A 12,711-nucleotide genomic window follows, 5' to 3' on the forward strand; every position below is an offset into this window, starting at 1 on the left:
TACAAGTTTAGGGAGAGTTAGAGAACAGTTAATTTGTTTTTCTAAAAAGTGTTGCAATTTTTTTATATAAATTGTTGCAATTTTTCTAATTGCAAAAATTATACTTAACTTGTTAGTTTAGTAATTTTTTCTTTAAAATTACTGTTCATGTCTATTTTTAACCCTAACTTGAACTTGGGTTGATACACATCAAAAAGGGGGAGATTGTTGGACCTCGTGATAGTTTTGATGTGATTAACCAAGTTGGTTAGGTCCTGCTGTGTTTGATCCCTGTGTCTGAGTGTGCAGGAGCTTAGGAACACAGGAAGTCGAGCGGAAGACGCAGCTAGCGAGAAAGACGGCACGGGAAGGAAGCCGACGGGCTTGGTGCATCCGAAGGACCAGAGAGCTGCGGAAGAGTACTCCCGGTGGGCGTGAAGAGCGTGTGCGGCGTTCGAGGGACGTTAAGCCGGGACGAAAAACTGCTCGAGGAGAAGGCCTGGAATTGGGTTCGGGTGAGTCCTATTCCGGTTGGCCGCAATCACCCAAAAGAACGGAGCGTCGAAAGCTGGAAAAACCAAGCTGGAATCTGTGCTGCCAGCTTGGAGGCGCCTCCATCATGAAGGCGCCTTCAACCCTGTTGAAGGCGCCTTCAACAGGTCAGATTTGACCATTTGCGTTGCGGATAAAGTTTTATCCGCTGACCAAGCTAGAGGCGCCTTGAACCTTGTTGGAGGCGCCTTGGACCCTCGGGATAGAGTTTCCAGGAGCTATATAACGGCCCCTGGAGCTAGGAATTCAACAACAACTCAAGCATTCAATCTGTAGTGTTTCCTAGCAATAGTTCTGAGCTTTTGAAAGTGTAAAAGGCTTCTCCGCCTTCAGCAAAGGAGAGTTTTCTACTGCCCTGGATTAACAACCTCCTTGGTTGTAACCAGATTAATTCCTGAGTCTCTTTTTATTGATTTATTATTTTGTTAACTATTGCACTAACTGAGTTGAAAGTACGAGGAGGGTATAGTTACTTTTTGTTTACAGCAATTCACCCTCCTCTTGCCACCCTCCGTTGCACCAACACATTGTTGAGAAGAATTCATCTAGAGAGGATTTCTCTAGGTCTTTTGAAATGTAGAATGAATCTACAATGGACATCCATGTAGTGGTTCTTGGGAAAGCATTGATGGCTTTCATTATGATGTCTCGGTTTGTAAGTGTCTCCTCTACACTTGTTAGTCCATTTAAAATTTCTTTAATTCTAAAATGTAGAATAGAAACCTTTTCTCCTTTCTTAAGCTTGATATTGTTGAGTTGAGTTCGGAGAAGGTCCCTTCTTGTTGATTTCGCTTCCGATGTCCCTTCATGAAGCTCCACTAGTTTTTCCCACAAATCCTTGGCACTTGTGTAGTTTCCAATCCTTATTATTTCTTGTTGAGGAAGAACATTTAGTAGATGATGCAAGGCCTTTGAATTTTCTAAGTGTTCTTCCTTTTGCTTCTTGCTCCATCTTGCTTTGTTGATTATCATGTTGTTTTCATCCCTAGGTATCTCGAAATCATTTTTCATAATTAGCATAATATCAAAATCGGTATCGAATAATACCTCCATCCTCTTTTTCCACCAAGAGAATTCTCCTTCGAATTTGGATGGATGGATGTTTGAACCGGTCATTTTAATGAAGTATTCTTCTCGGCGATTAGTCCGTTGAAGGACGTCCTCACTCTGATATCACTTGTTGGGAATCTTGTGGCTGGCTAGAAGGGGGTTGAATAGTTGTGCACCCCCAAGTCAATTTGTTCTTCCTATAAGGTTAGTGCGCAAGCGGAAATACAACTATAACAATGAAAGCAATGTAAAGAAATAATGCAAACGTTAACATAATTCCTTTTACGTGGTTCGGAGATTGCTTTCTCCTACTTCACGGCTTGTCCCTGAGGTGGACGAACTCTTAATTCTTTGGTGGATTAGTCCCCGGCAATCTCCGGCTAAAACTTACTCCTTCTCAGTGGAGTACAACCTCTCACAATGCTCTCTTCCTCTTTACAAGATTGAGAATAAGCTTAGGAAGAAGAGAGCAGGGTTTTGGGAGCTTTGGGCAGAGACTTAGGAGTTATTCAATGATCATGAGTAACAAACATCCTTCATGCCCCAAACCTCCTCTTAAATAAGAGGAGAGAGTTGATCACAACATCAACTCATCTCGGCATCAATCGAATGGTCCATGCACCAGTCGACTGATATAGCCGTTAGATACAACCAACGGCTCTCTGCAGAACTCATTTTCTGCCAACAGCCATATATCAGTCAACTGGTGTCAATACCAGTCGACTGATCTTCACAGCCGACGAGCATAGAACCTTTTTGTGCTCTTCATGAATTTAGACCAGTCAACTGGTCTAAGTACCAATCGACGGTACCTTACATTCACTCATACTCATCCTTTCCGGAGTCGCCTTTGAAGCCCTCTTCCTCGGCCTTCGTCCCTTAGATGCACCCGAACCTGTGGCGCCTCCCCGTGCCATCCTTCATGTTGCCTTAAAGTCTGCTTCCCTCAGCTCCACTCCATTGCTCCTCGTCCGACGGTCCCTTGGATGTCTTCCACACCATCCTTCACCGACTCAAGGATCCGAGCCCTAGGATGAGATTCCCAAACATGGTCATACCAAGTTCCTCATGTGTTTCACCAAATCTTGCATGACTTAAACACATATCACACATCAAAACTATGATCAAACCTAGGTAAATTGCACCAACACAGATAAGTCGATGGGATGATCGAATATCTGGCAAAAAATCCAACTAGGTCAATGGGTCGACCAGATAGTTGGCATGAAGTCTAGACAGGTTGACAAGTTGACCAGATATCTAGTGAACTGGTAAGTTAAGATAAGTCACTCGAGAAGAGTGACTAAGTGAGGACGCGTCCCGGTTGAAAGGACAGTAGGCATCGGTCCAGTTTAGATCCATTTGAGATCCCTAAGCTGAGATCTTGACTAGTTCCTGGTCCTGGGAGGACAGGAACTAATTACTATCCTTTATTAATTATTATTTGTCCTAATACTTATTTTGCAGGTTATTTGAACTAATGTTATTTTGCAGGATAAAAAGAGAAAAATTACCTTCGGATGAACAATGCCCAAGGCGGCCTCAAGCAGTGAAGGCGCCTTCATACTATTCATAGAAGGCAGTATAAATTGTTGTCAAAGTCGTGGATAAGTGTTGGACTGTTCGGGATTGAATATACCTCATTGGAGGTCCCTTCCATGGCTATGGAAGGTGCCTTCCATTCATTTTATAAGGCTGTCTCGAGAAGACATTGAGACACAACTGATATACGAGCTTCTGCGCATCCTTTTGAGCTTCTGACTGCTCCAAGCTTTTGCTACGACTCTGCTGCAAAGCTACTGGGCCCAACGACTGTTCCAAGGACTTCCGATCACGTCCAGTAGATCGACTACGACACACGAAGGTTCCCACGCTTGATCCTACGTGTCGGTAACAAGTTCTATTTGTGTTTTTATTTACTGTAAAAGAACAAGTGCAATGTGTTGTACTTGTTCTAATCTTCTTGTAATCGATTTCCTCTTCCAGAAGTACTGGAAGAGGTTTTTTAGTGAATTATCCATCGATAGGTTCGCGGGATCTGGGTCTTGGAATAGGAGTCGCCGAAAGTTCCGAACCAAGTAAAATCACTTGTGCTCTATGTTGTTTCTGTTTTCTTATTCTTTTCCGCTGCGTACTCGTAATTTTAAAACCGATAAAATGAGTTTTTGAAAATTACATGATTCAACCCCCCCCCATCTCTTCACATGCAATCAATTCAACAAACCTGCTTTCTTATTGGATTAAAATAAATAGGCTTCCTAGCATCCAAGAGCATTGACATTTATTAGGGAAGTAATTTTTGCACCATATTTTATTATAATAATAAATTAATTCTTATATTTCTTCTCTATTATTTGAATGAGTTTGTCTCTACTGAAAGAGTATGGAAGATTAAGGGTGTTCGATCGAATTCTATATATCATATATCATATTAAAAATTCAATATAAAAATATTTATATTGATACTGCACATCATCTATATTAAAATTTTGATATAATATATATGGTATATCGATATTAAATCTCAAACCGATATCGATATTGAAGAATTTGATACAATATAATATCGTATTAAAATTTTAAGTATATCAATAATATCAATATAATTTGATATGATACACTAAATTTTTGATATTGTTCTTCAATCATAGTGAAAGACTCGATATAAATTAAAAAATCAAATTTGTTAAATTTTATTTCAGTTCAAAGTTTTTTAAAATTTTTGTTTTTAATCCTGTTTTAAAATGAGATGAGAAAAGTTTTAGTTCACCTACTAAAATTAAGTGACTTTTCTAAAATCCTACTCAAATTTTAGAATTATCATAAACTTTAAAATTAACTATTATTCCGTTTTTTAAAAAATTCAAATCAAACTGAATTAAAATATTAATATATTTCAATATAGTTGTCCAATAATTTCACTCAAATTGAATGGATACCTCTGCCAAATATGAATCACATTTTTTTTGAAGCATGTGTTTTCATACTTTATCAAACACTTTTGTTATAAAAAAAACATATTACAGCACAAAGGGCTCATAAATTCAATTCTTAACATGATACATTTTAAAATATGTATATTCTTCTATGACATCAGCATGTAAGGGCTTCACTGTAGATATATACCACCGGCCAAAAAGTAATCAGAATGTAATCGCTTCAACCACCGATATGTATCATGGGCCTATTTGCTGTTTTTGCGAGATCAAACATCCCGGCATGTGCAGCTTTCTTCCTCTTTACCTGATAATGTAAATGTGGCATAGTTTTAGTAACACAAACAATTGCAGAATTTGCTCTATATAGTGCAATAAATGAGCATAAGCCAAATTCATTCTGTGTGTATGAGTTATTTGGCTTGTCACATTCGACTTGTTTGGTCTATTAAATCTATCCAAGATTTTATATAGCTCATTTGAAGGATAAGATTTACATAGTCAAACCAAATAGTTGATATAAGCACAGTTTGACGATGCTTTAATGATTGAAAGTTCTTGACGCATCCCTAATGACAAGCAATATCACGCAGAATAACATGATAAAAAAGTTATTCTCGAGAAATTTTCGGTTGAGACAATTTATGTGCTCGAGAATTGTACTTACTGCAGCTCCAATGATTTCCTTCAACACGAGGTCATCAACTCCCGCTCGCAATGGATCTCTCAAACTTACCTATAAAAAAGTGATGATATTTAGTCAATACCCAGTGTGCAGAGGCTAGAACACAGTGGCAACCCTACTATTTAAATGTGCAAAGTGTATTATGACAGAAGACGGTCAACTAGTTTACCGCATTAGAAAGCCGTTACATGTTACCTAACCATAATCTTTTGTAGTAAAGAAGGGTCTTTTCATTAATAACATTTTCATTCCTAAATCGAAATAATACTTCTTATTTGATATAAGTAATATGAAAGGGCATCAAAGTATTGGATCGTAAGCACTACTGTTGAATAAGAAAATTGATTGTTTGTGTTTACCCTAGAAGACCTAGACACTGTCCAAGATGCATGACCACATAGACAAGGTTTTTAACATATTATGAATTTGCAATTGAAGATCTTTAACTTGTTCTAACATGAATCATAAACTGTATAATATTACATTTTTCTTCAATATGGCCTGATAAGTAATTTGTCGAAGATTAAAATTATCAGATGTAGAAGACATTCTCACAAACAACATTCAAGGCAAAATTCAAGCTAAATGAATAAAAGAACAATATGAAAAGTCAAAAGCTAAATGCATAGGCAAAGAACCATTACAAATATCATACCTCTGATGGACCAAAGAGACACACTTTGAAGTTTCCATCTGCTAAAAGTCTTAATCTATTGCAACCAGCACAAAAGTGTTCAGTCATTGATGTAATAAATGAGATAGTTCCACAATAATCTTTGATCTTGAAATTTTTCGCTGTATCAGTAGGGTGATCCTTACATCTCTCTACATTTTTGAACCACTGTCTCTGCATGGAGGAATTTATCGTGAGAATCATAGATAAGTTTATAAGTTTGTGGTTCAAACATCTGGCAGAAATGTACCTTACCACTCTATCCAGCATTTCTGCATAAGGAACAAGCTTTTTGACATTCCAAACATTCCCATCAAATGGCATGAACTCAATAAAGCGAACATTGATCGGTTTCTCTCTTGTCATCTCTACAAAATCGTAAATCTCATCGTCATTTAGTCCACGCATTACAACACAATTTATCTGATAAAGCAAGCAGAGACCATTTCATTATGCATAAAGAGGCACACTAACAAGAAAAACTATCGAGAAAAATTCTTTATAAACATATTAATGATACCTTCACAGGATTGTATCCAAGTTCAACTGCAGTATTTATTGATTCCATGACCATCTGATGACCCTTCCGTCTAGTCATGAACTCAAACTTAGCTGGAACCAATGTGTCCAAACTAATATTTATCGCATTAAGACCACAATCCTTCAATCTTGGGAGCTTCTTCGAAAGAACTATCCCATTGGTGGTCATTGCAAGCGTTCTTAGACCTTTTAAGTTGGAAAGACTTGAACATATGTCCTCTATATCTTTCCTAATTGTAGGTTCACCTCCTGTCAACCTAATTTTATCCACTCCAGAAGTAACAAAGAGATTTGCGAGTCGAATAATTTCATCATGAGAAAGGAGCTCAGCCTTAGGTGTAAGCTCGACACCTTCCGCTGGCATGCAATATTGGCATCGGAGATTGCAACGCTCTGTTAATGAGATCCTCAAGTAGTTATGGAACCTCCCAAATGAATCAACCAGCATATCAGATGGAAGATTATCTGAAACTTTCGGCGGCAATTCAGATAAAACAGCACAAGTAGTTGCAGAAGCCATTGACCTTGAACAGCTTTGTCCATCAACAGTCAACTACAAAAATTGAAATGCCACCAATACAGCTCATATTTCACCAATATCGTGGGAGACATACACAATAGTGTACTTTCAGTCATTGAAGTTGTTTTAAAAGAAACAATCATTCTAAAACCATAAACATGTAAAATGCAAGGGAAAAAGTTGTTTCCATCCAGCTCCTCTATCTTATTTTCGCTAGAATTGGGAAATAAAAACGGAAACGGAAGAAAATAAGTTTACTTGAGGATATTATTTCTTCCCTTTCAATTCCGGCCAGATAAACAAGAAGAATATAATAGAAAGGCAATTTGATAAGACAGCTCATTTCTTTCATTTTCTCTTCATTTAACAACTCTATTTATTTCCTGATTCCCCTCCTCTAGATAAACACAGAATTGCATAGTATTCTCCTATGACTTCAGGCATTTCTCTATTAAGAGAGACGAGCAAGTCTGGCCCTAAACCCTAAACAGAAGAATGAAGTTTCATTTGAGAAATTTGTAGTTTGCTCATCAGGTTCAGTGTATGCTGGGCTCTCAAAGTTTTAATGAATGCATGAACTAACTCTTATGTTCACTCTTTTCATCTCCCTTTTTTTATTAAAAAAAAAACAATAACAGCAGCAGGAGAAGAAGAATGAAGGTTGTGAAATTACCCAAAAATTGGATTTTTGCGACGGCAAACCCCGGCGGAGGAGATCCAGAACCCGTCCTCCCCTCATGATGACCTAAACAGGAAACAACCAAAAAAAAGAAAGCAATTTCAGATCTCCTGGAGCTCATCCGCGAGAAAAAACAACCGAATTGAAGGAGAAAACCCTGAGATTTGGGGGAAATCTGAAGAGGAAAAATCCAAACTAACCTCCTATTTGGGGAAGAACTCTCTCGCCGGATGAATCAAAGCATGGAAGAGGAATTTGAGGCAAGCGAGGAAGAAACGAATAAAGATCGATCGACGGCCCGAGATTGATCGCCTTTTATTCGATGCCAAAAATGACGACTAATTTAATAATCTCTCTTGTTGGAGCGATTGACAGATCGTTGTTGTTAAGTACCGTATGGAGCACTGTCATTATCAGTTTCTCGCCGTGTCAAAATAGATTTGTAATACCTCGATTCTGATATTTTAATTAAATATGATTTAAAAAATTAGATGGTACTATCTATATCATCAAGTTATATTTTCCTTTTCCGAAAACCAAATTTAAGAACTCTAAAAGGGCCAAGGTGTTATAGATGATATCAGAATGATCTTACGACCATGAGTACACCTGTGGCAGGAGCACCTAAGGCACCATCTAACGAGGGAGATTCTAGGATTTATCAGTGGTGTGATTCGTGGTTACACAACGAGGATGTTGTGTCTTTAAGTGGAGGTGATTGTAATACACTGGTTCTGATATTTTGGTTAAGTATGACTTAAAAAGTTAGATGATACCATTCGTATCATTAAGGTGCACCTTACTTTTCGGAAGTCCAAACTTAAGAATTCCAAAATTAAACATGTTTTGGTGACGTTTCTAGTTCAATCCGGGTGGGACCCGCTCAGGTCTGGGCGTTACAAGATTATTTGATTTATAAAGAATATGATTAAACAGACGTATGTGATGACGTACGTCCGTTGGTTGATCTTCACTTGGATTTGACTCGCATTAGGTCCAATCTGTTTACAATCTGGGATTTTTTTTAAGTTATAAAAAATATAATTAAGAATAATAATAAAGAGAAAAACCATTCTCTATGAAATGGGCGTCCCTTAAAAATAAAAAACAAACAAACAAACAGGTGTTTATCCGTGATTTAATCCCAATAATCATCCTTTGGGCCAATAATATTTTAATAGTTAAGGGTAGCTACTATATATATATATAACCTGTAGAAGTTATCGATAGTTAGTATAATGGGTAAAAACTACTTATTAATTGTTATACTGAGTTTATGATTGATATCTTGTTACAATATGTTTATGTTTAGAGTGAGTTTAAAGCTTAGAATTATAACAGTTATATAATAATTGATATAATAGTATTTAAAATTCTTAAATTCTCATCTTAAATCATAAACTCACTCTAAACATATTGTAATAGTTACCGAGTAACTTCTACATGTTATAATAACTACCGAGTAACTTTCACACGATATAGGTCTTAAATCGAAACTCACCCTAATTTTGTTGTAGCAACTATTGTGTAACTTCTACACGATGTAAATCCTAAGCTCATACTCACCCTAAACATATTAGGGTAGTTGCTAAGTATCTTTTATATTCTCTAACAATTACTAAGTAGTTTTTATATAGTATAAATTCTAAATTTAAACTTATCCTAAACATATTGTAATAACTACTTAATATCTTTTAGGGGAATTTTTTTTTTAAGAAGAGTATCTTTAGATGATTTGTAATATTTGAGAAGCTCATTTAATCTTTGCCAAAATTAATAACGACTTATCTTCCGTAAAAATTTATTATATACAATTTTACCCTACATTCTAAAAATTATTTTAGTAATTCAAATACTGACCATAAGATCATGGGATCAAATCTCCTGGTCTATTAAAAAGTGGATTAGGGGATGAGCCACACGAAATTACGTCCGTTTTATAACCGTGATCCAGCCGCAATTGATTATGATTCCTTCCTAAATTCACTATCCTCCTAGGCTACAGCTTGGGTTCGGGCGGGCAGGTGGAGGCCGCCCTTCACTCGGTGCCCAGTCACATGATCACTTGCCCACCTCCAACAACCTTCGACTGTTTGTCCGGATCCAAACTATAACCTAAGGGGGATGGTCAACTCAGGAAGGGATCGTAATCCATTGCGGTCGAATCACGACTACGATATGACCACAATTACAAGTGATCCATCCCCTATTCCATTTTTTTTATAAACCAGGAGATATGATCTCATAAGATCATACCGTAATAATTTTGCATCCAACTTTGCTTCACCTTTATAAATTTCTATTAATAAAAAATTACTACCATCATGATTATTAATGAATAATGATTCATTGATTTTGATATTCTAACTTTGAGACAACAAAACAATGGTTTTCAATAGTTAACCAGATAATTAAAGATCAAATCTTAACCGTAGCATATAATTTTTTTTTCTAGCGGAATGACAACTCTAATAATGCTAACCACTTGAATAGCCTTCCATGAGTACTTTCCATTTTATCGGTGGCCGATGAGAAATTTCGTGAGATGAACCGATCATTTTTAGAATTAATCGTCTCAACAAGGTAGATACTTATGTTAAAAAAATATATTTGGATATTCTAGCTTCATTTCTCAGTCAAGATGAAGAAGGATCGTACACAAATTTTTATGAAAAGAAAATCAAAGATATTACACAATCACTTAATGAAAAAACAAGACAGACAGTCAACTAGCAGTGTTCACGATTCACCCCTTGCTAATTCTTGAACTTGATCACAGTAATAACATTGTCAATTTACATTAATATTTACGAGTTCCCAAAAACGTTTCTGATTGTATAGACACTCAGCCTCCAAAATGGTCTTAATCTCCTCGCAACTCTTCAAAATTGCAACTCTTCAAAATTGCAGACGATAGTCGAAAATATTTACAGAAATTGAAAATATTATGAATAGTTGTTGGTTGCTACTCGGAAAGCCTAGAGGTTCCACTGTACAAAAATTTTGTACAAAGGTCTGAACCTTTTCCTAGCTACCATGTGTTCTTTTAAATTAAATTTTGGATCGCCTGCGGAACTTAACACGTTTGATCCAAAACTTAATCTATTTGTTCTTTTAGGTTTTGACTTGGATCTCCTGCGGAACTTAACACGTTCGATCCAAATCACCTAAGTTATTAATTCCATTAAATATTAATTTCCATAATTAGTTCCCAGTACTGACGTGGCGAGGCACATGACCTTCTTGGATATGGGAGCAACCACCACCGACTAGACAAAACCTTTTATAGAAAAATAATATTTAATTTCCTAAAATAACTTTAGGTTAACCAAAAGGAACAATCAAATCACAAGAAAAAGAAGAAAACATAAGAACACTACATCGAAAATAAATTCGAAATACTAGAATCGTAAGCCTCTTGTATTTGGTATTATTTCCAAAAATAACTAGTATGATGCGGAAAGAAAAAATACTAGTTATACCTTTTAGAAAGACCTCTTGATCTTCTACCGTATTCCTCTTCTAACCTCGGACGTTGTGTGGGCAACGATCTTCCGAGATGAGAACCACCAAGCACCTTCTTCTTCCTTCTAGGTTTCGGCCACCAAAATTCTCCAAGAGAAGTAGAGGTCCGGCCACCACCACTAAGCTCCAAGGGATGCAAGAAATAAAACCTCCTTTCTCTCTTTCTTCTCCTAGCTAGAACAGGCCACCATCAAGAGCTCCAAGAGGGATTGCCGCCGGCCACAAGAAGAAGAGAAGAGCAAGAAGCTAGGGCCGGCCACCAAGGAGGAAAAGAGAGGAAGAATAGAATAGAGTTGTTCACCATGAAGCCTTCTCTACCCCCTCTTTTATAATCCTTGGTCTTGACAAATAAGGAAATTTAATTAAAAACTTCCTTAATTATTTTGCCATGAAAAAGAAAATTTTATTTAATTAAAAATAATTTCCTTTTTACAAATACAATGACCGGCCACACCATTCCACAAATCAAGGAAATTTTAATTCACACAAGAATTAAAACTTCCTAATTTGCTTTCGGAAATTTATAAAAATTTCTCAAATAATTTTTCCCTTCATGGTGGTTAATAAAAAGGAAATTTTATAAATTAAAATATTTCTTTTAAACATGTGGTTAAAAAGAAAGTTATCTCTAAAAATTAAAATATCTTTTAATCTACAAATAAGGAAAGATATCAAATCTTTTCTTAATCTTTTGTAGAAACTTATAAAAGAGAATATTTAATTTTAAACTCTCTTTTAAATCATGAACATGATTAAAATTGAAAGTTTTCTTAAAATTTAAAATCCTCCTTTAATCAACAAATAAGGAAAGATTTCAAATTTTAAACTCTCTTTTAAACATGTAGATGATTTACAAATAAGGAAAGTTTTTACCAAAAATTAAAACCATCCTTTTAATCTACAAATAAGGAAAGAGATTAATCTCTTCTCTTAATCTTTTGTAGAAAGGAAATTTTTAATTTTTTAAACTCTCTTTTAAAATCATGATATCCACATAAGAAATAATTTTAATAAAAATCTTTTTTAATATTCTAGTAGCCGGCCACCTAAGCTTGGGACCCAAGGGTGGCCTTTACGGCTCATCCACTTGGACTTGGCGGCCCTAGCTTGGGTTCCAAGCTAGCTTGGCCGGCCCCATTGGATGGGTAAGAAGGTGGGTATGCGGTGGGTATAAATCTCTATATACTAGAGGCTACGATAGGGACCGAGAGGAGGAATTGGTTTTGGTCTCCCGATGAAATTAAGCATCCCGTGTTCGCCCCGAACACACAACTTAATTTCATCAATAATAATTCATTCCACTAAAGAACTATTATTGAACTACCGCACCAATCCCAAATTACATTTTTGGGCTCCTTCTTATTATGAGTGTGTTAGTCTCCCTGTGTTTAAGATAACAAATGCCCACTAATTAAGTAAGTTACTGACAACTCACTTAATTAATATCTAACTCCAAGAGTAGTACCACTCAACTTCATCGTCATGTCGGACTAAGTCCACCTTCAGGGTTTAACATGACAATCCTTATGAGCTCCTCTTGGGGACATTCTCAACCTAGATCACTAGGACACA

General features: G+C 36.4%; 1 protein-coding gene across 1 annotated transcript; it reads right to left on the reverse strand.

Moving 5' to 3' along the window:
• Window positions 1-4,523: 4,523 nt before the first annotated feature.
• LOC122032251 (GTP 3',8-cyclase, mitochondrial-like) lies at window positions 4,524-7,975 on the reverse strand. The gene is made up of 7 exons (XM_042591524.1): window positions 7,815-7,975; window positions 7,609-7,680; window positions 6,396-6,968; window positions 6,131-6,298; window positions 5,858-6,049; window positions 5,185-5,253; window positions 4,524-4,824 (listed from the first exon to the last, which is right to left on the reverse strand). The coding sequence occupies exons 2-7, from the start codon at window positions 7,672-7,674 to the stop codon at window positions 4,741-4,743; spliced, it is 1,152 nt and encodes a 383-aa protein (XP_042447458.1). The 5' UTR covers window positions 7,675-7,680; window positions 7,815-7,975; the 3' UTR covers window positions 4,524-4,740.
• Window positions 7,976-12,711: the final 4,736 nt, after the last annotated feature.

This window comes from Zingiber officinale, chromosome 11A (assembly GCF_018446385.1).
Source record: "Zingiber officinale cultivar Zhangliang chromosome 11A, Zo_v1.1, whole genome shotgun sequence".
NCBI lineage: Eukaryota > Viridiplantae > Streptophyta > Magnoliopsida > Zingiberales > Zingiberaceae > Zingiber > Zingiber officinale.

Excerpts from the sequence above, each read along its gene's own strand:
- LOC122032251 (XM_042591524.1), bottom strand. The coding sequence starts at position 7,674 with ATGAGGGGAGGACGGGTTCTGGATCTCCTCCGCCGGGGTTTGCCGTCG. Across the intron at positions 6,969-7,608 it reads CGCAAAAATCCAATTTTTGG|TTGACTGTTGATGGACAAAG; the intron begins GTAATTTCACAA and ends CAATTTTTGTAG. Across the intron at positions 6,299-6,395 it reads TTGGATACAATCCTGTGAAG|ATAAATTGTGTTGTAATGCG; the intron begins GTATCATTAATA and ends TTGCTTTATCAG.